Genomic DNA, 25,632 nt, shown 5'->3' on the forward strand with positions numbered 1-25,632 from the left:
AAAGCTAGAAGTTGATATATAGAGTTTTCAATTGTTATTGTAGATTCCTGTCCCTGAAGGAAAAGCTTTGTGCTAGCAACAATGTAAATAATATGCAGGATATATCTCCAAGCAATAAAAAACAAAGTGGTGCGTTAAGTGAGTGTGACCAGTAGAACCTCATTATGCCTATTCTGTTGGAAGTTGTATTTCCATAATTATGGTTTCTGGTTTATTTGTCAGCTAAAATATCTGAAATCCGGCAGTCGAAAAACTGGACATTTTTAAGATTCAGCCCTTCTCCAATAGCACAAAGCTTTTCCTCTAGTTACAACTGTTAGATGAAAAATTAATAACTAATACAATTATATTTAACCCAACAATAGTGGTAGGGCACCTCACAGGTGATCCCCCCTCTTCCTTTTAATCAGCATCAACCTGTCAAGTTGTTGCCCCCCCATTTTTATATAAATACTGGAAAAAAAATCATAAAAATCTAGAAGGATTTAGCATTCAATTTGTTTCACAAGGGTCTTTTAATTCTCGTTGCAATTTAAAGACATCAAAACCTGGAGATAGAAACTATTATAACTGGTGTGATATATAAACCAGAGCTATAATGCTTAATACGTTTACGTTGATATCGATATTTGTAAAAGAATAAGAGTTTACCTCAATATGATATGTAGAACACTTTTGTATGATACTCTCCAGAAATTAAAATGAAAACAATTAAAAAATCGAAAATCTTAGTAAGAAATAATTAACAATAATTAAAAATCAAATGAACACAAAAACCAATTTAACAATTAAAAATTAAGTCAAAAATTAATTTAACGAAAAAAATTGCAAAACGATTTTCTTCCTCCTTCCTTTTTCGTTTTGCAATTTTTTTTGTTAAATTAATTTTTGACTTAATTTTTAATTTTGTTAAATTGATTTTTAATTGTGCTCATCTGATTTTTAATCGTGTTCATTTGATTTTTAATTATTGTTAATTATTCCTTACTATAATGTAAGATTTTCGATTTTTTAATTGTTTTTGTTTTAATTTCGGGAGAGTATCATACGGAAGTGTTCTATGAACCACAGCATAGATTTTGTCTATCAAACATTGAGGTAAACTCTTATTCTTTTACAAATATGGCTGGTGTATATGCAAAAAAAATCATTAGGTATCCTGCTACAATTTGATAACCTTCTGCCATTTTCAAACCTTAATAATTCCTCATGTGTGAATGTAGATGCAAAATACTCATTCAGTTTGTTTGCTATCTGAGCAGGATCATCAACAGTCGAACCATCGATGTCAAGTGGACCAATCAGATTCATCCCCTTCCTTTTGGAGTTTAAGGGTATTAAGAGGTACTACAATGGATAAAAGGATGGTTAAGTGGGAGAAGACAGAGGGTGGTAATCAATGGGTGCTGCTCTTCGTGGACTAATGTTATTAGTGGTGTCCCACAGGGTTCGGTGTTAGGTCCACTGTTGTTTTGTATATTTATCAATGATATTGATGAAGGTATATCAGGCCTAATGTCGAAGTTTGCAGATGATACAAAGGTTGGCAGGGTTGTTAATGACAGTAATGGCAGTGTGCTACTGCAACAGGATCTAGATAATTTGGCCAGATGGGCTAAGAAGTGGCAACTGAAGTTTAACCTTCACAAATGCAAAGCACTGCATATGGGTAGAAATAACCCCAGAGAAACGTACCAACTGTGTGGTACTACACTTAAGGTGGTAGAAAATGAAAGACCTGGGAGTAATTGTGCAGTCAGATATGAAGTTTTCTGAGCAATGCAGACAGGCTGCCAGGGCAGGTCATGGGGTTTTGTCAATGATATATAGGAATTTTGCTAGCAGGGAGAAGGAGGTGATTGTCCCTCTGTATAAGGCAATGGTCAGGCCACGCCTTGAGTACTGCATACAGGTCTGGAGGCCTCATTTTAGGAAGGATGTAGATTTGAGCGTGTACAGAGAAGGGCAACAAGATTGGTAAGGGGAATGAAGGGATCCTCTTACCAAGAGAGGCTTAAGTTCTGCAAATTGCAGTGGCTGGAGACTAGGCACCTGCGCGGTGATCTGATTGAGGTGTATAAGGCCTTGAATGGGTTGAGCACGCTAAATTCTGATGAGATCCTTCCACTTGTTCAGATTATGAACCTAAAGGAGCATAAATTCAAATTAAGAAAAGACAGATGTAGAATAGATGTGCGGAAATTTGCCTTTAGCCAGCGGGTGGTTAATTGCTGGAACAAACTTCCATCTGTCGTTGTGGAAGTTGATAGGTTGAATAAATTTAAGGAGGAACTGGACAGGCATTTGGAGGAAATGGTGTGATTTTTTTTTTTTTTTTTTTTGGCTGATGCTGCATAAGCTCATACACTTGCTTTCTTGCATCACATGCCACTACTACTACTACTACACTGTCTGGCTATTACTGCTACTATAACACAAAACTCCAATTAGTAGACCCATAAAAGTAGCAAAGAAAAGGCCTTTGTTTTTCATCAAAAGACCAAGTATTAAGAATATAGTGAGGAGAGATTATCCGCTGATCAGCCTGTTGCTGAAAAATTTACAGATTTATGGTAATCTATAACCAGAGAAAAACTTACCGCAGAACAACTCTGCAATACGGATGAAAGTAAAATCCAAAGAAAGAGTCACAACAGCCATCTGTGGCAGCACAACTAGAGTTACTGCTTTTTCTTGTTATTATATATATATACATTCTTCATCCAATCTACTCATTTATTATCATTCTCACAAAAATGAGCATAGATTGTCTCCGCATTATTCAAAGATGTTTTTATTTAATTATTTATTTTTAATGAATTTGTACATTCTGTAAAGAAACATTTGAAGAAAAGAGAGAGAGAGAAAAAAAAAAAATTACCTAAAAAGGCTTCTCTTTCTGGATACTACTGCTTCACATCTCAATTATGAGGACCTCAAAGAAGGGGAACATAAAGGCCATGTTTTTATCAAAAATGTGATATCCTTAATCCAGCCTATGGATCAAGGGGTTCTAGAATGTCTAAAGAGACGACCACATAGGCAAAAGTTTTTGAGTTTAATTTTGGAAAAATAGAAGACTTGAATAGTCTTACAGATCATTAAATGTCACTGACATCAAAGATGTGTGCATAGCATAGCACTAGTATCGAATGAAATTCCAAGTTCAACATTTACTAAATCTTAGAAGATAATGAAGAATATAGTTATTAACCTCCACAATTCCTTAAAGTCTCCATGAATGGCATTATAAAAAACCATTGTACCACTTCTATTTAAATGAATGCTGTCTTCACAACATAGATTTTGTCTATCAACTAAAGCCAGCCTTGCTGGGAAAAATCCTACCATAAACCTTGCAGAGTCCCTTAAAACTGACAAGGCTTTCATGACAAAAATCTCTATTGTAACGTCAGGGCAGAATTGCAGACAAAAGGACATTTTGTACTATCCTACAACACTTTTTTGTATTACCATGCACCTACTAGAACCATTACGAGCTGATAAACTGTCAGTTTTTGTACTACTTGGTAGACGTACTTTGGTTCTATCCATTTGGCTTTCTTATAGAATAATCTTTGTTTTCCCTTGTAAATGAGTCTCCAGTTAATATTGCCTCCTGCAAAACCAAAGCATTCTGTAAACATTGTGTGTGTGACGAGCCCAGCCGCCAGAATGAATTTGTTCCAGGAAATCAACTCACCTCTTCAGAAATTGAATCACAACTGACATTACGTAAATTAAATTTACTTCGTTTCAGCCCCAACATCCTGCATAAAAAAGACTTGCTATTAGCTAGAGAAAGCTCAGCATACATGCAATGAGTGCAAGAAAGATTCTAATTTACAAGAGAATCGGCACTAACAATTCTACCATCAGGTATGATATCACTTGGCATGACATGACATGACTAAGTTTTCTAGGTGAATCCATATTATATGTATCTTTTTCACAGCCATAATTTTGATGTTTTGCCACAGCATGCTGTCAGAGAAACACCAAATTCATGGCATTTGTAATATCTCATGGAGTCCAGGAAGAATAGTTGAACATGGAAATTTAAGAAACCTGGTTTGAGTGAATCTGGCAATTTGGTACAGTGAAGGTTAAGATTATGTTATGCATTGGGAATAAATTGACATTTGTAACATCTTATGGAAATAGTATAGTAGTAGTAGTAGTACTAGAGGCATGCGATGCAAGAAAGCAAGTCTTCAGGCTTATGCAACATCAGCCCAAAAAAAAAAAAAAAAAAAAAAAATTTTACACAACCATTCCCTCTAAAGGTTTGTCCAGTTCCTCCTTAAATTTATTTAAGCTATCAACCTCCACAATGACAGATGGAAGTTTTTCCAGAAATCAACCATCCGCTGGCCAAAAGCCAAACTTCTGCACATTTATTCTACAACTACCTTTCCTCAATTTGAATTCGTGCCCGCTGTTCATAATCTGAGCAAGCGAAAGAATCCCATCAGAATTCAGAGTGCTCAACCCATTCAAGGCCTTATACACCTCAATCAGATCACCTCGCAGGTGCCTAGTCTTCGGCCGCTGCAATTTGTAGATCTTAAGCCTTTCTCGGTAAGAGGACCTCTTCGTTCCCCTCACCATCTTGTTGCCCTTCTCTGTAAAGGCTCAAGCAACTCTAAATACTTTCTAAAATGAGGCCTCCAGACCAGTACACAGTACTCCAGGTGTGACCTGACCATTGACTTATACAAGGGGACAATCACCTCCTTATCCTTGCTAGCAAAATTCTTGTATATCACTGACAACACACCATGAGCTACTCTTGCACCTATCTGCACTGCACAGAAAACTTCATATCTGACTACGCAAATACCCCCAAGTCATTTTCATTCACCACTACCCTAAGTGTAGTACCATCCAGTTGATATGTTACTCTGGGATTACTGCTTCCTATATGCAGTACTTTACATTTGTCAATGTTCAACTTCAGTTGCCACAATTCAGCCCATCTGCTCAACTTTCTTAGATCCTGTTGCGGCAGAATGCCGACCTTCGTATCATCTGAAACTTAGACGTTAAGCCTGATATACCATCATCAATTACCAATGCCACACTGCTCCAATTTGTGCAGCAGTGTTCCATGTGCAACAGAATCAAAAGCCTTTCTAAGATCCAAATATATGATATCAAAAGTATTTTTTGCATCCAGTTTCTTTATCACTACATCACAGTAGTCAATCAAACTGGTCAGGCAAGACTTCCCCTTAACAAACCCATGCTCTGTCCAAGCTATAACTCAAGTCTTGTCTAGATGATCCTGCAGTGTTTCTTTCACCAGTGTCCCCATTAATTTCCCCAAAACAGAAGTTAAACTAACAGGTCTGTAATTACTTGTGTTACCCTTTGATCCTCTGTGAATTGGGGTAACATTTGCACATCTTAAGTCCATGGGTACCTGCCCCGAGTCCAAGGAGGCTCTCATAATTGTGGCTAAGGGTTTGCTTACTTCCTTTGCTGCCTCCTTTAATATAACTGGATAGATCTCATCCATCCCAGGGCCTTTCTTATGTTTATCTTCAACAATTTCTCCTACACTTTGCTCTCAGTTATTACAAGATTATCTAGCTTACTGCCAGAGTTGAATACACCTCTGGCATTCCCCTCCCTGAATAACTCCTCAAGTGTGAATGTAGATGCAAAATACTCATTTAGTTTGTTAGCTACGTGAGGAGGATCATCAACAGTTGAATCATAAATATCAAGTGGACCAATCAGATTCATTCCTTCCTTCTACAGTTTACATAAGTAAAGAGCTCTTTGCTGTTTTTCTTTCCATCCCTTAATAAGGTTTTCTTGTAATCTGCCTTTGCCTGCCTAACCTCCTTTGTGACTTGGTTACAGACCAGCTCATATCTATCATATCTGATATCCATTTAGGCCTAAATCTTGAACAATATTTCTTAGTTGGTATGAAAAGCCTAGTAGCTTCCAAGATTATTTCTTTGAATACTTCCCATTTTGAATTTTCTTTTGGTAAGATCATCAGTTGGTCCCACCGTACAGAATTTAAATACTGTCTCGGACCACCGACATCACCTTTACAAAAGCAAAAACCCTTCCATTTGGAGGGGTATTTACTCAAGTATTACTCCCTCTAGTTGCCTCCTGAACATGCTGCTGTAGAAAACAATCATCGAATTAATCCACAAAATCTGTGCTAGTGTGTGAGTGAACAATCCACAAATTCCATAAGACATTTAATAGCCCAATATTTCTCTGTACAGTTGCTTATTATACTCATCATAGTCATTAGGTCTATAACACACTCCTACTCTCAATTTTGCTTTCCCAGTGCTTATGTTACACCAAACTGACTCAACACTGCTCTGTCCACTCATGTTGAGTGGGCAGAGCAGTGTCGAGGATTTTTTTGTGTTTCTTAACTAATAGCATAACCCATCCTCCCTTTCTATCCTTCCTGTACATATTGTACTCCCACAGTTCCACTTCTGCATTCCTTATATCTGTGTGACACCACATCTCTGATATCCCAACAATATCTGCCCTTGATGTTTTAACTAACACCTCAAATTCATCAAATTTATTTACCAAACACCTAGCATTGTACACACAAGTATATGCAATGACTCCCAACAGTCCCCGAAATTACCTGCACCTTGTTTTCCAGGCTTCTGCTCCCTTCAATAGAAGCAGCGCAAGAATCACTTTCACCTCTGCCAGCGGCTAGTGTTAATCTATTAGTCTGTACATCCCCAAAGCTATTTTCCATCCCACCCAATACTGCCTCGAGAGAATCACCAAATATTCTTGCACCCTTTATATTTAAGTGTATCCCATCCACGTAGAAGCAGTTTCTCCTGTTAACAAGCACAGACCAGGCTGAGAAAAATTCTACCCCATGAGCCTTGAACAATCTCTCCAGGGCTGAATTGATCGACAAAGCTCTCATCATATACTCCCTCCTCTCGTGCCTGAACAGAATTGCAGACACTTTCAAATTCAACCCTAACTCACAGCATTTTTTCAGCATTGACCTGTACTTGTTAAGTAATTCCGCTGGTCTCCTACTCTTAATATCATTAGTGCCAACATTTACAACAATATTAGCTTTTGTGCTCTTAAAAGATGATATCTGCTCTACAATGTCATCAATTTTTTTCTCCTGACAGACATACTCTGGTCCTGTTCCACCTATCCTTTTTGCACAATATATTTCCCATTTCCCTGACAAAAGAGTCACCGACAACAACTAGTTCCTGTGGCACTACAACATTCTGCCTTGGGGGTTGCCACTGTGTTGCGTGATGTTCAAGTGCAAGCTCTGGCATTGATGTGGGCAGTTGAGAGCTTGATGGGCCCTGAATTTAAATCCTTCGAGGGCATCTACCATGTCCTTCAAGCTCTCAATATAGGCCCATAACAATGCTGAGTTGGCGCCCAATTTCCTCACACTCCTTACATTGTGCACACATCCACAAAGACAGTCCCCCTTGGCAATATTATGTCCAGTTCCTGATTGCTCCAAACAAACAAACATCAAACAAGCAGTTCATTTCAAAAGGCTGTGATTCAGAGGACAACCTCATCTCCCCTGAGACGCAGCACTCCCATTAAGCTTGAGCCTTTTGCTTTGCTGCTCTGAGTCATGATTTCGATTCAATTTCAATACAAAAATATAACCCTAAACTTATATCCCAACGTAGTTATAACACTATATACAGAAGACTCTCGATTAACCGGGATCGGATTAACTGGGAAGCAGATTAACCGGAACACTTCAAGACTCCAAAAAAAAAAAAAAAAAAAAAATAGTTTGTTTTAGTGCGTTGTGTCGATTGTTGTGTTTTGTTGCCCCGCAAAAGGTCAAATTTTGTTTCGTTATTTATGTCAGGGGGTGTCGTAATTTTTTTTATAGTATTTTTTTTTTGTTTAGAAATTGCAAAAATGATGGGTAAACACAAAACAGTTGCGTTTTCAGTTGAATAAAAACTTGAAATTATTCAAAAGTTCGAAAACGGTGCATCCATTAAATCTCTAAAGAACTATTAGGATGTTGGTTACCAAACCATATGCAACATCGTAAAAAATAAAGGGAAGCATCGTACTGGATACGCAAGTAGTGCATGGTAAGTTTTTTTTCATTTTTTATCTATCGTCATATTTTTTACGTAGGTTGCTGAATATTTTTCGATACAGTAAGTCCCCGACTTACCCAACTAGGGATTTACATAAATTTTTTTTCCGCTCAGTTTTTTTTTTAAGGATTGTAAAATTGAAAAAAATAAATAAAAATAAAAAAAATAAATAAATAAAATAAGCAATCAATAACGACGATCATGGCACGCAGAAATTGCACAAGTGAGATAAGGAGCAACAAGCAAAAAAATAGAAGGATATTCTTACAATTTATTTATGTTTTTTTTTTTTTTTTTATAATGCTGAATATTTCAGTGAAGGGGACGGACACATTTCATCATAATAACGTAAAAACCGACACAATTCCAGCTATTGGTATTATCACAAATGCAATAAGATCGAGTTTACTACCCATTTATAATTAGATGCACGAAGAGAAAATCCGATTAACCTGGAAGGTGCAAATTGTTTAAATGCAGTGACCTCCAGAAATGTGCTTTAGTAAAATGTGAGTTCGCGCGAGGTGGTAATAATGTGTTTTCCCCATAACAATGTGAAGTTCTTTTCAGAAAATTTTCGTTTTGACCGTTATCATGGTGCCGACTAAGAGAATAAGTGACAGCACTACTAGTAAATCTACCAAGAAAAGCAAAGCGATCCATTTGGATCAAAAAATTAAACTAATAAGAATGTATGAAAATAGTCAGACATTAATAAGTATCGTGCTGAATTCATATTTGTCAATAATAATATAGTAGCAATATGTTATTAGTTATTCCCGAGTTACGTAAAACTCGACGAAGTAAGAAGTCCTGGAGTGTATCCCTTACGTATGTCGGGGACTTTTGTATTTTTGGATTAACCGGGAAATCGATTATCTGGGATTTGTTTTTTACCATCTATCCCAGAAAATCGAGAATCAACTTCACACACATATATATATATATATCAGTATTGAGTATTATCTCCGAGTTACGTTATAAGAATTTCTTTTCTCCTATCAAGTTATATGAGTTCATTTATAATGTTATGTTTGAAAATGGTCAGACATTAATAAGTATCGTGCTGAATTCATATTTGTCAATAATAATATAGCAGCAATATGTTATTAGTTATTCCCGAGTTATGTAAAACTCGATGAAGTAAGAAGTCCTGGAGCGTATCCCTTACGTATGTCGGGGACTTTTGTATTTTTGGATTAACCGGGAAATCAATTATCTGAGATTTGTTTTTTATCATCTATCCCAGAAAATTGAGAATCTACTGCATATATATATATATATATCATTATCATCTCCGAGTTACGTTATATGAATTTCATTTCTCCTATCAAGTTATACGAGTTAATTTATAATGTTATGTTTGTAAAGTCTAAGTAGTTAGATGTATTCAGTTAAAAAATTACATTTGTAAAATCTAAGTAGTTATAATTGATAATATTGGCTTGGTTTGGTTTAGCTTGTTGGCGGTGTGCACACGTGCAAAGATTCTTGCCATCATGTATACAGTTTGTATCAAATCACACTGGTATTAAAGGTTCTGGTGGGATTTGATGTGATCCAAGGCCAGTTCTATTGCATATAAATTTGCCGCATATATACTACATATTTATGGAATCCAATTACAGATAGTGCTGCTGGAGAAAACACAAGCATATCCCACAGTCATGTCAGGCTTCAAGTCATCTATATGTAACTGGCAAGAAGTCAGGGTATCCAACTTGGTGTGCTGCAAAGAGTTTGACAGTAATGACAGTATACTACTGCAACTGGATCTAGAGAAATTAGTCAGATGGGCTGAGAAATGGCAATTGAAGTTTAACGCTAACAAAAGCAAGGTACTGTGCATATGGATAGCACTGACCCCAGAGAAATTTACCATACAGTACTACACTCAGGCTATCGAAAAACAAAAAAAAAAAAAAAAAAAGAGACCTTTTTTTTTTTTTGAAAAAAAGAAATTTACCGTACAGTACTACACTCAGGCTATCGAAAAACAACAAAAAAAAAAGACCTGGGAGTAATTGTGCAGTCAGATATGAAGTTCTCTGAGCAGTGTAGACAAGGATAATTTCTTTCTGGTATAAACTCAGAAGAAACAAACCACTTACTCTGTAACATTAGTTTTGTATCCTTCGAATATGTTTGTCAAATTCTTGAGCAAGGTGAAATTCATGATTACAGATGCCATCCAAATTATGGAGTTATCTTTTACCTGATTGCTTTTACTTCTTCCTATAGAAATCCTTTGATTCAATACCCTGAATTAACTCACTATTATACCAATGTGGGCAATTTGATCCACATTGGTAAGTAAATGCCACTGAATGCAGTTAGCTGTGCCTACAGTTATGCTATCTATGGAGTGTTTATTATTTTAAAATTTTATTTAAACTTATTAAAAAAATTAATACCAGCATGTCAGAAGCCTTGTCTTCCCAGTGATGCTGCCGAATTGCTTCATCTATCACAGAAATTTTCAAATGATCAAAAATATCATCATGATCTCTAGAATTTTTTTCTTTTTCTATGAATTTCCTAAATTCTTGCTGCAACGTTTCCCATCCTACCTACAAAAACAATTACAACACTGTAAAAACACAAATTAGCAACAATAAAGAAAGAAAAAGGAAATAAACTAATTTTTTTTACTTTACATTGTCACCTGTTGAAATTTTTTATTTCATAAATGAAACAAATATGAAAGCTAAAAATCTGACTTTGGGTGTGATAATTCTAAAATTTTCCAAGTGAAATTTACAGATCTGTGACCTGAAAGTCATCCATGGTAATTGCTTTAGGAAAATATTTGTACAAAAAAAAACCCCTTATATTCACTTTATCATTTGAGTTGGTCTATGCTTATCACACCTGAGAGTGAAATGCTGTTATATTACCCAGACTACACCTGTGAATGCATATATGACAAATATAGCAGCATTCTTGCAGAATTCTTGTAGAGTTGTTTTTTTTTTATATGAAAACCCCAAACATGAGAGGTATTAGAACCTGTTTAATACTGTGCATGAGTTGAAGGTTGAGAAGATGAAAGAAGATATTTATTGACATTAGACTTGAACTTCTGTAAATTGTAATTTTCAGGAAATACGCACAAAGAAAGGTTGTTCCAGAGAATGGAAGTTGAATGAATAAATGAGGAAGAAGAAAAGTTGGTTCTTTGACTCTGAAGTTGGACAGTAAAAAGATGTTGACTGGATGTGGCACATATTACAACATAAGTCAATTCAGAAGAACAGTGCCTATGGATGTATCTATTGAAAAGGCATACAATAGAAACAGAATGTCTATGAGACAGAGTGGAAAGGTTCTGTTAGAGATGAGTCATTAATTAACCAATCTGCCCTCTTTTGAATGGAATCTAGATGCCTGAGAGAGATTTTGGAGGCACTGACCCAGATATGGCAACAGCATTCCATGGTAGGACAGATTTACAATTGGTACTGAGTAAAACAGCTGTTTGGAAGAGTAACACCTTGAGTGACAGAGAAAACCCAGTTTTTCATATGCAGAGGAAGCAATATTTGTAATGTGCTTATGTCACAAGAGAGATTAGGAGTGTCAACGAAGATAAGCATAGTAACAGAAGAATCGTTCTGTGATATATAAGACAGGACTGAGTTTTTAGAAGGTTTGAAATCAAACAAGTTATTTTTGCCCTACTGGAGAATTACTTGGATATCAACATTTAAGGAATGGTAATGGATATTTGAGAAGTTGAACACGTGTGTGTGCAGGGCAAGGTTTCTCAAAGTGGAAGGTGGAATGCAATGAGCTATCATCATCAAAACTATGGATAGAAGAAGGTCGATAGAAGAAGGTCATTAATATACAAGAGAAAAAAAAAAGAGTAAGAGAAAGAACTGAAGCTTGGGGAACACCAGCTTCAGTTTCACCCACAGTGAGCAGTCAGAGAGGAAACTGGATACATAATAATAAAAAACTGGAATAAGATGGAAGCTTATTCAGAACACATTAATGCCAAACATGATCAAAAGCCATTGAAATGCCAAGAGCAAATGCCTGAGTTTCACAAAATTTTCCAATGAATTTGTCCATAGATGGGTAACAAAGCCAGAATATCACCAGCAGATCAATGCCGATGGAATCCATACTGATGATCATTGATCAGACGGAAGGGCTCTAGACAGTTTAAGAATTACCTGTTAATTGGTTATTTCTCAATTACTTTAGAAAGAGTAGAAGTAATTGCAATGGGACAATAAATGGATGGGATTGATTTGTCACCCTTTTTTAGAAACTGGCTGGATATGAGCAAATTTCGAATTAGGAAAAATATGTTTGGAATAAGAAAGTGAAAAAAAGCAGACACAGAACAGAATTAAGTACAGGATCAAAGGTTTTGAGAACAAGTGGAGAAATACTATCAGGACCTGGAGCTTTCATAGCATCAAGATTGATCAAAATCCTTCTGATGGAAGACCACAGGAGGAACTGAATGGAGTGTACTGGGAATGGTGGGAGGTGATTTACCAAGATTATCAATACATGAGTTGAAAGAAAAATAGGACTAGCAAGTCAGCTTTATCTTTGGCTGAAGTGGCAATAGACCATCTGGTTTTGACAGAATTGGGAACAGAGATGGCCAAAAAGTTGCAGCCAATAGCTTTGGCAAGAGACCAGAATGTTCAGCTACTATTTGTTCAAGAAGCAAGTTTTCTACTCTTAGCCCCTTCAAAATTTAGTTTGGACTGATTAATAACTGTTTTACAATTGTTGCAAGCTATGGTGTAGGCAGAAAATAAACTTGGAGGTTTGGAAACAAGCCAATTACAATTAGCATTAATAGAGGCATAAGGAAGAAAGCAAACTTATGCAGCATCAGCCACAAAAAAAAAAAAAAACTTCCTATTTCACCCATCCACTTCCTCCAAAAGTTTGTCCAGTTCTTCCTTGAATTTATTTATGCTATAAACTTCCACAACAACAGACTAAAGGCAAATTTATGCCCCCTCAGGTTTGTAATCCGAGCAAGAGGAAAAACCCCATCAGCATTGAGCTTGCTGAAACCATTCAAAGCCTTACACTACACACCTCAATCAGATCACCTTGCAGATGCTGAGTCTTCAGATGCTGCAATTTGCAGAACTTAAGCTTTTCTTCGTAAGAGAAAGGCTTAAGTTCTGCAAATTTGTTCCATCTCACCAATCTTGATGACCTCCACTGTACTCATTCTAGCAACTCTACATCCTTCCTAAAATGAGGCCTCCAGACCTGTATGCAGTACTCAAGGTGTGGCCTGACCATTGCCTTATACAAAGAGATAATCACCTCCTTATTCATGCTAGCAAGATTTCCATATATCACTGACTTTCTCGGGCAGTCTGGCTGCACTGCTCAGAAAATTTCATATGTGACTGCACAATTACTCCCAGGTATTTTTCATTCTCCACCACACTGAGTGTAGTACCACACAGTTGGCACATTTTCTTTGGAATTAAGGCTACCCATATGCAGTATTATTAAACTATTATTATCATCAATATTAAACTTCAGTTGCCACCTCTCAAGCCCATCTGCTCAACATTTCTAGATCCTATCGCAGTAGCCTACCGCCAACCTTTTTATCATCTGCAACCTTGGACATTAAGCTTAATATACCTTCATCAGTATCATCGATAAATACAGAAGGATTCCATTAATATGGTATTCTACAAATTGCAGTGTCCATTGATTACCACTCTCTGTCTTCTCCCACTCAACCAAGTATACTGTTATTACTGTCATTAACAACTCTGCTAGCCTCTGTGTCATTTGCAAACTTATACATTAAGCCTGATATACTTTCATCAATATCACTGATAAATATACAAAATATATAACACAAAACATTCTTCTCTTGAACAGCCTTATCACATTTATTGGAAAACCAAGGTTTAGATAATGGATTAGATTTTAAGGTGAAGTGTGAAATAAAGAATTTCATCCCTACAAGAATAATTTCACTGACAAAACCTGAAATTTGAAAATTAATCTGAACAAAGAAAAGAAATCTTGGTTGAGAATGGCCACGAGAGAAAGGGATCCACTGAAGAAAAGACCATCACTCCGACCATGTACTTATAAGAGTTGTTTGTGAGAAAAAAAATCAAGCATGCTGGCTGCATGGTTAAGTTTATGTGGTATTCTGGTAGGTAAATGAACAATCTGTGTGAGGTCATTAGTAATAGCAAAAAGGCTCAGCTGCATCTGTTTGACAAGAAAACAGAAGCCAGCTAGTGAACATTAAAATCATCAATGAAAATTATCTCACTGTTAGGAAAGTTGGACTGGAGAAAGTCATTTCAAAGAGAGGAAGTGAAAGATTTAAAAGTGACTAGTGAAGTTGGGAGAACAATAGATGCAACAGATGAATTTTAGAGAATGTGGTAGAGAGATTTTAAGCCAGAGAAGAATGAATAGAGGAGATTCCAAATTACTAAGTCTCTGATAAGGAACTGGGATTCATGTATGGTGTCATAGTGGAGCAGCAAATTGTGTGTTTATGCATATTATGTCAGTAATTGGGGGCCTCCGTAGCCAGGTGGGAAGGAGCAGCAGTGCGTAGCACATGCTTCTTGATTAGACCGGGGTTCGAGCCCATAACCACCAAATACGGAGGATGCGGAAAGGTCAGGGAATGACCACCGCATATCCAGGAGCAATATGGCCCTAGTTGTTAATGCTCCTAAAAAAAAAAACCAAATAACCAAATGTCAGTAATCCTGGGCATGTTCCTTAAGTCAGTGTCATTAAAAACAAAAGGTCTGGGTTCGAATCCAGTCAAGATGATTCCAGTGAAAACTCATAGTAAGCACATTCTACATAGAAAGGGTCAGTTTTTGTGCATGAGACAATAAAAGATAGAAGATGACTTTCATAATTTGTGTGATTAATGAGATCAAAGTGACTTGACCCCAGAGCAATGTTGCAAAATTTTCCACCCTTTTTTCAATGCTTATATCATGCAATATAAATGATTTCATAGAAGAATATGAGAGGAATCTTTGTAAGATCTAAAAAGCCTTCATTTTGCAGGTATAGCTTTAAAACTGAACCACAATCCAGTCATTACACAGTAAATTAGATAAACTAGTACTATGTATAAGTATAGTGCGAAAGCATCAATAATACATAGCCAAATCTCAATGAACAGAATATTAGCAAATCGGCATCGTTTTAAGTTATATCTCACATTGTGAATACCTTCTCAATGAGTTGCCATGATATTGCACTACTTCGAATAAGTAACGCTTCACCTGAGGAGAAGACTAATGTTACTTATTCTCAGATAGATACCACCACCCAGATGGCACCGTTTCAGGGCTATTTGACCCTTCTTCGATGTTTCTACAGGGATGGATACACTTAAATAGAAAGTGTGAAAGAATATTTGCTGATGCTATTGAGGCAGTGTCAGGTGGGTGAGAAATCTGCCAACTTCGGGGGATTCACAGACTAAAAGATTAAGAGTAGCTGCAGGCAGAGGCGAAAGCGATTCCTGCACTGCTTCTATTGTAATGAGTAGCAGCATAGAGACCCACATTGGTGGGAATTTCAAGGGCTGCTTGGAGTCATCATGGAACAAGTAAATACATGGGCTGTGTTAGGGTAACTAAGAGTAAAAACAGGTGCATGTATACTTGCATGTACACCAATGCTAGAAGTATAATAAATAAATTTGATGAATTTGAAGTGCTGATCAAGGCAGGTATCAAATGCAGATATTGTTGGGATATCAGAGACGGTGTCACACAGATATAAGCAGTACAGAATTGGAATTTAGGGAGTACAATGTGTACAGAAAGGATCGACAGGGTAAGAAGGGTTATATTGTTAGTTAAGAAACACAAAATCTAAGGAAGTACATCCAGTTTTCATGGGTGGACAGTGCAATGTTGAGTCAGTTTGGTGTGACGTAAACACTGGTAAAGGGAAAATGAAAGCAGGAGTGTGTTGTAGTCCTAATGACTCTGATGAGTACAACAAACAATTGTGCACAGAAATAGAGTGGGCCGGTAAAAAAGAATGTCTATGTAATGGGGGCCTTTTAACTCACCAGATATTGACTGGAACTTGTGGTTTGGTCACTGGCAAAAGTCTAGCAAGACTTTTGTGGATTTATTGGAGGATTGTTTTCTATAGCAACATGTTCGAGGGGTAACCAGAGGAAGTAATACTCTTGATCTGAATATCAGCAGTGACAATTCATGCATTAGGATTTGCAGATAAAGGAACCACAAGGTGACAATGATCACAGGTTGTAACTACCATTCAGGGTAAATAGAATGGTTTTCGTTTTCGTAAAGGTGACTACAGTGGTCTCTGACAGTTTTGAAATTCTTTACAGTGGCATCAACAACTAATGATGTTAAAAAACATTGAATTCTAAATGGGAAGCTTTCAAGGATTTAATCTTGGAAGCTACTAGGCTTTTTATACCAACTAAGAAATACTGTTCAAGATTTAGACCTAAATGGATCAGATGAACTAATGAGGCTCGTGGCAGAGAAGAAGAATTCGTGGGATGCATATAAATTATCATGTGACACAGAAGCCTATGGGATATAATATAGTCTGTAATCAAGTCACAAAGGAGGTTAAGCAGGCGAAGGCAAATTATGAGAAATCTTTGGCAAAGGATGCAAAGAAAAACAGCAGAGTTCTTTACTTATGTAAACTCTAGAAGGAAGGGGATGAAACAGATTGGTCCACTTGATGTTCTGGTTCGACTGTTGATGATCCTGCTCAGATAGCTGACAAATTGAATGAGTATTTTGCATTTACACTCACACACAAGAAATTCTGTAAGGAATGGGAGGACACAGGTTTACTAAACTCTAACAGGGAGCTAAATGATTTTGTAATAATGGAGAGCAAAGTGGAGGAGAAATTGTTGAAATTAAACATAAAAAAAACGGCACGTGGGCCAGATAGAATCTAACCAGTTATATTGAAGGAGGTAGAGAGGGAAGTAAGCAAACTCTTAGCTATAATTATGAGAGCATCCTTATATTCAGTGGAGGTCCCCATGGACTGGAGATGCAAATGTATCCCCAATTCACAAAGGGGGTTCACAAAGGGTGATGCAAATAATTATAGACCTGTTAGTTTAACTTCTGTTCTGGGGAAAATAATGGAGTCACTAGTTAAAGAAGTATTGCAGAATCATCTACACAAGACTGCAGTAATAGTTCAGAAACAGCAAGGATTTTTTAACTGAAAGTCGTGTCTGACCAATTTGATTGGATACTTCGATGTGGTCACAAAGGAACTGTATGCAAAAAATAATTTTGATATCATATAATTGAATTTCAGGAAAGCTTTTGATACTGTTGCACATGGAAGACAAATTGGCTGTAAAAATTGGAGCAGTATGGCATTAAGGGCAAGTTGCTGCAATGGATAAAGGAATGGTTGAGTGGGAGATGGCAGAGAGTGGTAATAAATGGACACTACTCAATTGTGTGGTACAACACTCAGGGAGGTGGAGAATGCAAAAAGACCTCGGGGTAATCGTGCATTTGAATATGAAGTTCTCTGAGCAGTGCAGATGGGCTGCCAGAGCAGGTCATGGAGTTTTGTCAACAATATATAGGAATTTTGCTAGCAGAGACAAGGAGGTGATTATACCTTTGTATAAGGCAATGGTCAGGCCACATCTTGAGTAATTCATACAGGTCTGGAGGCCTCATTTTAGGAAGGATGCAGAGAAGTGCAACAAGTGAGAGGAACAAAGGGATTCTCTTACCAGGAGAGGCTTAAACTCTGTAAGTTGCAGCATCTGGCAACTAGGCCCCTGTGAGGTGATCTGATTGAGGTGCAAGGCCTTGAATTGTTTGAGCAGGCTCAATGTTGATGGGATATTTCTGCTTGCTCAGATTAAGAATTTAATCAGCAGGTAGCTGTCTGCTGGAACAGACTTCCATCTGTCCTTGTGGAAGTTGATAGCTTAAATAAATTTATGGGTGAACTACACAAACATCTGGAGTGACCGGATGGGTGAAATGGGAAAGTTTAGGTTTTTTTTTTGCTGATGCTCTATAATCTTGCTTTTTGCAAGACAAACTAAACATATTAGCATTAGTTGAGGCACATGATGCAAGAAATCAAGCTTATACAGCATCAGCCAAAAAAAAAATATATCACCCATCAGGTCACTCCAAATGTTTGTCTAGTTCAGCCTTAAATATATTTAAGCTATCAACTTCCACAACAGATGGAAGTCTGTTCCAGAAATCAACCACCCGCTGGCTAAAGGCAAATTTCCGCACGTCTGTCCTACATCTGTCTTTCCTCAATTTGAATTTATGCCCTCTCAGGTGATTATTCTGAGCGAGAGGAAGAATCCCATCAGCATTGAGCATGCTCAAACCATTCAAGGCCTTATACAAATCTATCAGATCACCTCGCTGGTGCCTAGTCTCCAGACACTGTAATTTGCAAAACTTAAGCCTTTCTTCGTAAGAGCACCCCTTTGTTCCATTCACTAATCTTGTTACCCTTCTCTGTACTCGTTCCAGCAGCTCTACATCCTTCTTGAAACGAGGCCTCCAGACCTGTATACAGTACTCTAGGTGTGGCCTGACCATTGCCTTATACAAGGGAATAATCACCTCCTTATCCCTGCTAGAAAAATTCCTATATATCATTGACAATACACCATGAGCTACTCTTGCAGCCTGTCTGCACTGCTCAGAGAACTTCATATCTGCCTGCACAACCACCCCCAGGTCCCTTTCATTCTTTACCACTGTCAGTGTAGTACCACAGAGTTGATACGTTGCTCTGGGGTTGCTGTTTCCGATGTGTAGTACTTTACATTTGTCAATGTTAAACTTCATTTGCCCCCTCTCAGCCCATCTGCTCAAACTTTCCAGATCCTGTTGCAACAGCATAGTGTCAGTAGTGTCCTTGACAACCCTGCCTACCTTTGTATCGTCTGCAAACTTTGACATTAAGCTTGATATACCCTCATCAATATCATTTATGAATACAGAAAACAATAATGGACCCAGTGAGCAGTGTCCATTGATTACCACTCTCTGTCTTCTCCCCCTCACCACCCCTTTATCCACAGCAGCAATTTGCCTCCAATGCCACACTGCTCCAATTTGTGCAGCAGTCTTCCATGTGCAACAGTATCAAAAGCCTTTCTAAGATCCAAGTATATAATATCAAAGTTATTCCCTGCATCCAGTTCCTTTGTGACTGCATCATAGTATCCAATCAAATTGGTCAGGCATGACTTCCCCTTAACAAAACAATGCTGCGTCCAAGCTATAGGTGTTGTCTAAATGATCCTGCAGTGCTTCTTTAACTAGTGCCTCCATTAATTTTCCTGGAACAGAAGTTAAACTCACAGGTCTATAATTACTTGTGTCAGCCTTTGATCCTCCTTTGTGAATTGGGGTGACATTTGCACATCTCCAGTCTGTGGGTACCTCCCCTGAGTCCAAGGAAGCTCTCATAATTATGGCTAAGGGTTTGCTTACTTCCTTTGCTGCCTCCTTTAATATAACTGGATAGATCCCATCCACCCCGGGTGCCTTTCTTGTGTTTATCTTCAACAATTTCTCCTCCACTTTCTCTCAAGAGTTGAATACACCTCTGGCTTTCCCCTCGCTAAATAACTCCTCATGTGTGAATTTCGATGCAAAATATTCATTTAGTTTGTTAGCTACCTGAGCAGGATCATCAACAGTTGACCCATCGATATCAAGTGGACCAATCTGATTCATCCCCTTCCTTCTAGAGTTTTTCTTTGCATCCCTTGCCAAAGATTTCTCGTAATCTGCCTTCGCCTGCCTAACCTCCTTTGTAACTTGGTTACAGATCAACTTGTATCTATCATAGGCTTCTGTGTCATGTGTTAATTTGTATGTATCCCATGCATGTTTCTTCTTTGCCATATGCCTCATCGGTTCATCTGACATCCATTTAGGCCTAAACCTTGAACAATATTTCTTAGTTGGTATGTAAAGCCTAGTAGCTTCCAAGATAAGTTCTTTGAATGCTTCCCATTTTGCATTTGCTGTTGGTAACATCATCAGTTGGTCCCACTGTATAGAATTTAAATACTGTCTCAGTCCATCATAGTCGCCTTTACGAAAGCAATAACCCTTCCCTTTACCCCTAATGGTAGTTACCTCTTTGAGTAAATCCCACTTCAGCACACTGATCACTGCCACCTAGTGGTTCATTTATCTGCAGATTCTTAATGCATGAAGAATCACTGCTGATAATCAAATCAAGAGTATTCCTCCCTCTAGTTGCCTCCCGAACATGCTGATGTAGAAAACAATCATCCAATAAATCCACAAAAGCCTTGCTAGTGTGTGAGTGACCAGCCCCCAAATTCCAGTCAATATCTGGGAAATTAAAATCTCCCATTATAAGACTCTCTGATTTACTGGCCCACTCAATTACCCTGTACAGTTTCTTATTATACTCATCAGAGTCATTAGGCCTATAGCACACTCCTACTCTCAATTTTGATCTCCCAATGCTTATGTCACACCAAACTGACTCGACACTGCACTGTCCAGCGATGTCCACTGGCTTCATTTCCTTGGATTTTATGTATTTCTTAACTAATAGCATAACCCCTCCTCCCTTCCTATCCAGTCTATCCTTTCTGTAGACGTTGTACTCCCCAAATTCCAGTTCTGCATTCCTTATATCTGTGTGACACCACATCTCTGATATCCCAACAATATCTGCCTTTGATGTTGAGCAATACCTCAAATTCATCAAATTTATTTACCAAACTCCTAGCATTGCTATACAGGCACCTGTTCCTATTCTTAGCTACCCTAACACAACCCATGTGTTTACTTGTACCGCAATGACTCCCGGCAGTCTCTGAAATATCCTGCATCTTGTTTTTCAGGCTTCTGCTCATTCCAATAGAAGCAGTGCAAGAATCTCTTTCACCTCTGCCAGTGGCTACTGTTAATCTATTCGTCTTTGTCTCCCCCCAAGCCAACAGTTTTCCGACCCACCTAACACTGCCTCGATAGCATCAGCAAATATTCTTGCACCCTTTCTATTTAAGTGTATCCCATCCCTGTAGAAGCAATCTCTCCTGTTAACAAGTACAGTCCAGGCTGAAAAAAATTCTACCCCTTGAGCCTTGCACAATCTTTCCAGGGCCGAATTGATCAACAAGGCTCTCATCATATACTCCCTCCTATCGTGTCTGGGCAGAATTGCAGACACTTTCAAATTCAACCCTATTTCACGGCTTTTTTTTTAACAGTGACCTGTATTTGTTAAGCAATTCTGCCGGTCTCCTACTCTTGATATCACTAGTGTCAACGTGTACAACTATATCACCTTTTTGCGGCACATGTTGCAACTAATGCTAATGCCAAACATTTTATCTCCTCCATGATGAAGACAGCATAGAGATTTAACTCTTTTTTATTGGGTTGATACTATGTCCAAGTTTGGTTTGTGATTTTCTTTTCTTGACAAGCATTTTTCAGGTAAATTATTATTAGTATTAACAGCACAAATGATTCAAGGAAGCAAGCTTGTACATCATCTGTGTAATTCTTCCTTTCAATTCTTTTTCATTCCTCAATCAATTTTAATTAGAAACAAATTTCAGTGTAAGAATATGAACCATTATCATTTATGTATCATGAATTCCTCGTGGCAATATAATGTGAGCAATAGCAGTAAGAATAATATTCTTTACTACTAATGCTCATGTAATTGAGGGATAAAAACAACAGCAAGGTTTGTACAGCAACTTCCTATCCTTTTCTTTTTAAATTAAAGATGGACACAATTCATGTTAGTTCAGGTATCAAGATTAAGGTATCAAGGAGTTTAACAATGTATAAAATCTCACTCCACCATTATAAAAGTGACCATGATATAAGTTATAGAGGAGCCTGAATTACTAGGCATTTGTCATAATAATTACAATTGAAATCTGGTGAGACCATAAAGCAAAGTCCATTCTATAAGCCATGAAAAGACAGGCTCTTTGTATGATTTAAGTTCAGAGAACTAAATGCAAATCCAAAAGATGAAAGTTTCCTTAACAATTTAAATTGTTTTAACCTCACAGTATTTGTACAGATTCTAATTGAACATGGAAACAGTAAATGAATTGTAAATTTTCTATTTTGAAATTTCAGTTGCTAGTAAAAAATTTATATAGCACTGATTCATAAAATCTTACCTCAACAGACTTATTAGGTAAAGTCTTGTCAGCCCAGTGTTTCAATTTTATATCAACAGTAGTATTGAAAGTTCTGTAAGTAGAAAATTAGAATAGTAATAATGTTAAAATATTATCTGCAAAGAAAAAAAAAATAAAGAACAAAGCAGGACAGAAAAGAAAATAAAAGAAGCAAAAAACAAAGGGTTCACAAGATAACAAAATTGCATTGAGAAATATAATATGGGAAAATTTACTATAATTATGAAATAAAAGCTTAATTTGCCTCAGTGTTCTCCCCAGGATCTACTGAATGGGTGCACTGCTCGGTCAATTTAACTGATCGTCCAACTAAAATTTAAGCAATTCTCGTGGTACCATATGGTACTGCTCACTGATCTCAATTAATATTAATTCATACATACTATGCGTTTGAGATAAATGTGACAGGAACATATAATGTTAAATTATGCAATTAATTTTTGCTCTGAATTGCTAAGTTACATTTATAAATAACAGAAAATTTTATAATATTGAAAAGTATTACACTTCCCTGCCTAGCTACTTTATAATGGCTGGCAAAATTTCCTTGGGAGAACACTGTGGTTACATAATATATTTTACTCGGGCTTACTAATTATGAAGTGGCAGTAGGAAGAACTTCCAGTTCTTCCATCAAAGGCAAAAAAAAAAAAAAAAGTGGCACAACCAAATTGTCTTATTGGTATCATCATCAACTGTCATTGTTCTGCTATTCCACTGGTCGAAGTATGAAGCCTTGCCATCATGCCCTGTCTGTGTACTTCTCACCATTGTTGATTTCATTTCAGTTTCCTCCTTTCTTAATGAGATCAGTCTTTATCATGTCCTGCTACTCATTCTTGGTCTCCCCCTTGGTCTTTTGTCCCTTAATTGTAAATCAAACATTCTTCTTAGCATTCTGGAATTTTTCAACCTGAATTCTCTCCCCAATCACAACATTTCTGATTTTGTCATGTCTTGTCTTTCTGGCTATGCTCCTCACAAATCTCATTTCTGCCCCCTGCATTCTGCTTTCATCCTTTTTTCTCATAATCCAAGTTTCATAGTCCTTGTCTTATTGATATATAAAGGTAAAATTCTAGTTTTGTCTCTGGAATCCTGTTATTAAGCCAAGGATTTACTGCTGCTCTGTTGCTACTGATCCAAACGAAGTTAGAGTACAAACCATAACCTAACTTATTTTTATGAGTCATACTGAGGTAGCTATAAATTCTTTGGCCTGTTAAGAGGAAATGAATTATTAGTATTAGGCCTGGGGTAGCCGAGTGGTCAGGGGCATGAGTGCAGTAGCACGTGCTCTTTGAGTGGCCTGGGGTTCAAGACCGTGACTACTAAATACAATTAACATTTGTATCGATGATTTATTGTAAACTCCATTGACCTGGTTGTGCCGGAGTATAAACTTTTTTTTCCTTTTTTTTTTTTACTCAGAAGTTGAAATTTTCACTATATAATTAAACTATTCATCTCTCTAAAAGGTAATTTTTATAATGGAAATTGCATCAGTTTTATATAGAATACTGAATACAGTATTTTCCATTGCATACCACTCACCTTTTATCTGAAAAAAGTCACTGTAAAATTATGGTGCATCTTATACACTGGAATAAACATTAAAACATGATACAGTACAAATTTAAAAAGGAAAAAAGATAAAAAATGCTGATGGTGCCATATTTTTACTTACCACCCCCAATGTTGTTTAAAACAATAATTATAAACATTAAAAAACAAGAATGGTTATTTTAATTTAACTTACACCGGACAACTTGTTTCAATGGTGGCGGCATGGTGATGGAGTTCATGAAATTGAAGGAGAATCTTCTACCATCAAAATATTGGAACTCTAACTTCCTCCCTTTGAAACGTGACTTTCTCCAGTCCAACTTTTCTAACAGTGCGGTAATTTCCTAGGCACCTCAGATCACAAATTGGTGATCTCTTCTCCAATGGAGCTTTTCTGTCAAGGTCATTCTCAACCTTGTACTGCTTGGTATTATAAGAATGCAAAATGAGACTTCTCTTCTTTTCTTTGGTCAGATTACTGTTTCAAACTTTCTGATGTCAATGTATGCTTAGATCATGTCAGTGAAATTATTCTTGTAGGGCTGGAATCCTATATTCCACACTCCACCTTAAAATCTTTTCCTTTATCTAAACCAGTGTTTCCCAAACTTTTTTAGTCATGGAACACTTTTCATCTCACAATACATTTATGGAACACTTATGAAACACAAGTTTAGCAAGAGTCAAAGAACTGTTTGCTAATATTTTATTACATACGATGCACTGTGTATCAGGACCATCTTTATTTCCAATACATGTAAAGCCGAAATTCAAATAACTGTCATTCTACTTCTGTTTTGGTCTTTTATTAGCTGGTTCCTGTTTTTTCACTTTGGATTTTTGGGGAACAAAAGGCAGCAATTGTTCATCCTCACCTTGAAGTGTGACAATACTGTGTTCGATTTCATTGACCACAGTTGAAATACTAGAAGTACTTGCCTCTTGTTTTAAAGTTCCTTTATTCAACCACAAATCCATGGTCATTTATTTTAATAATAATATTTCGAAATACTGATAATTATCAAAAAAAATTTAACAAGGACGTGATTTTAGTTATGATTTTGGTTCGCTTCATCCTCTCCTTCAACCTATGTACTCCGGGCCAAATCACATAAAAATGGCATATTAGATCATTATATTGCTACTTTTTTGCAGATTTCATTACCTCTGAACATATTTCTCTTTGCAAAAGCCCACCAAAATAAAGTGTTTAGTGGTCTATTTGGTTACAAGTCTATGCCAGTATATTAATAACAAAAAAAAAAAAAAAAAAAAAAAAAAGTTAAAAATTATAATGATACAAAAGTGGTGTACGCTACAAATATGCAAAATTTATTTCTTTTATTTTATTAATTAAACTTTTTCATGGAGCACAGTTTGGGAAACACTGATCTAAAACTTGGTTGTCCAATAAATGTACTAAGGCTGTTCAAGAGAAGAATGCTTAATTAGCATTAGCATTAGCAGATGCATTTGATGCAAGAAAGCAAGCTTATGCAGCATCAGCCAAAAAAAAAAAAAAAAAAAAAACCACCTCCACTTCATCCCTCTGTTCGTTCAAAATACCTGTCCAACTGAGCCTTAAACTTATTTAGGCTATCAACCTCCACCACAAGGGATGGAAGTCTGTTCCACCAACCAACCACCCGCTGGCTAAAGGCAAATTTCCGCACGTCTATCCTACATCTGTCTTTCCTCAATTTA

At 37.0% G+C, this 25,632-nt stretch overlaps 1 protein-coding gene across 4 annotated transcripts in view; it reads right to left on the reverse strand.

Annotated features, from left to right (window-relative positions):
• Opa1 (Opa1 mitochondrial dynamin like GTPase) overlaps positions 1-25,632 on the reverse strand; it is a 648,761-nt gene that overhangs the window by 141,808 nt on the left and 481,321 nt on the right. For all 4 annotated transcript variants that reach the window (XM_090383387.1, XM_090383386.1, XM_090383389.1 and 1 more), the window contains 2 exons: positions 22,342-22,414; positions 10,541-10,696 (listed from right to left, as the gene is read on the reverse strand). In XM_090383387.1, coding sequence (XP_090239513.1) covers positions 10,541-10,696; positions 22,342-22,414 — 229 coding nt within the window. The remainder of the gene's footprint in view (positions 1-10,540; positions 10,697-22,341; positions 22,415-25,632) is intronic.

The sequence above is a fragment of the Mastigoproctus giganteus genome, chromosome 10 (assembly GCF_048544385.1).
Source record: "Mastigoproctus giganteus isolate SK-2022 chromosome 10, ASM4854438v1, whole genome shotgun sequence".
Taxonomy (NCBI): domain Eukaryota; kingdom Metazoa; phylum Arthropoda; class Arachnida; order Uropygi; family Thelyphonidae; genus Mastigoproctus; species Mastigoproctus giganteus.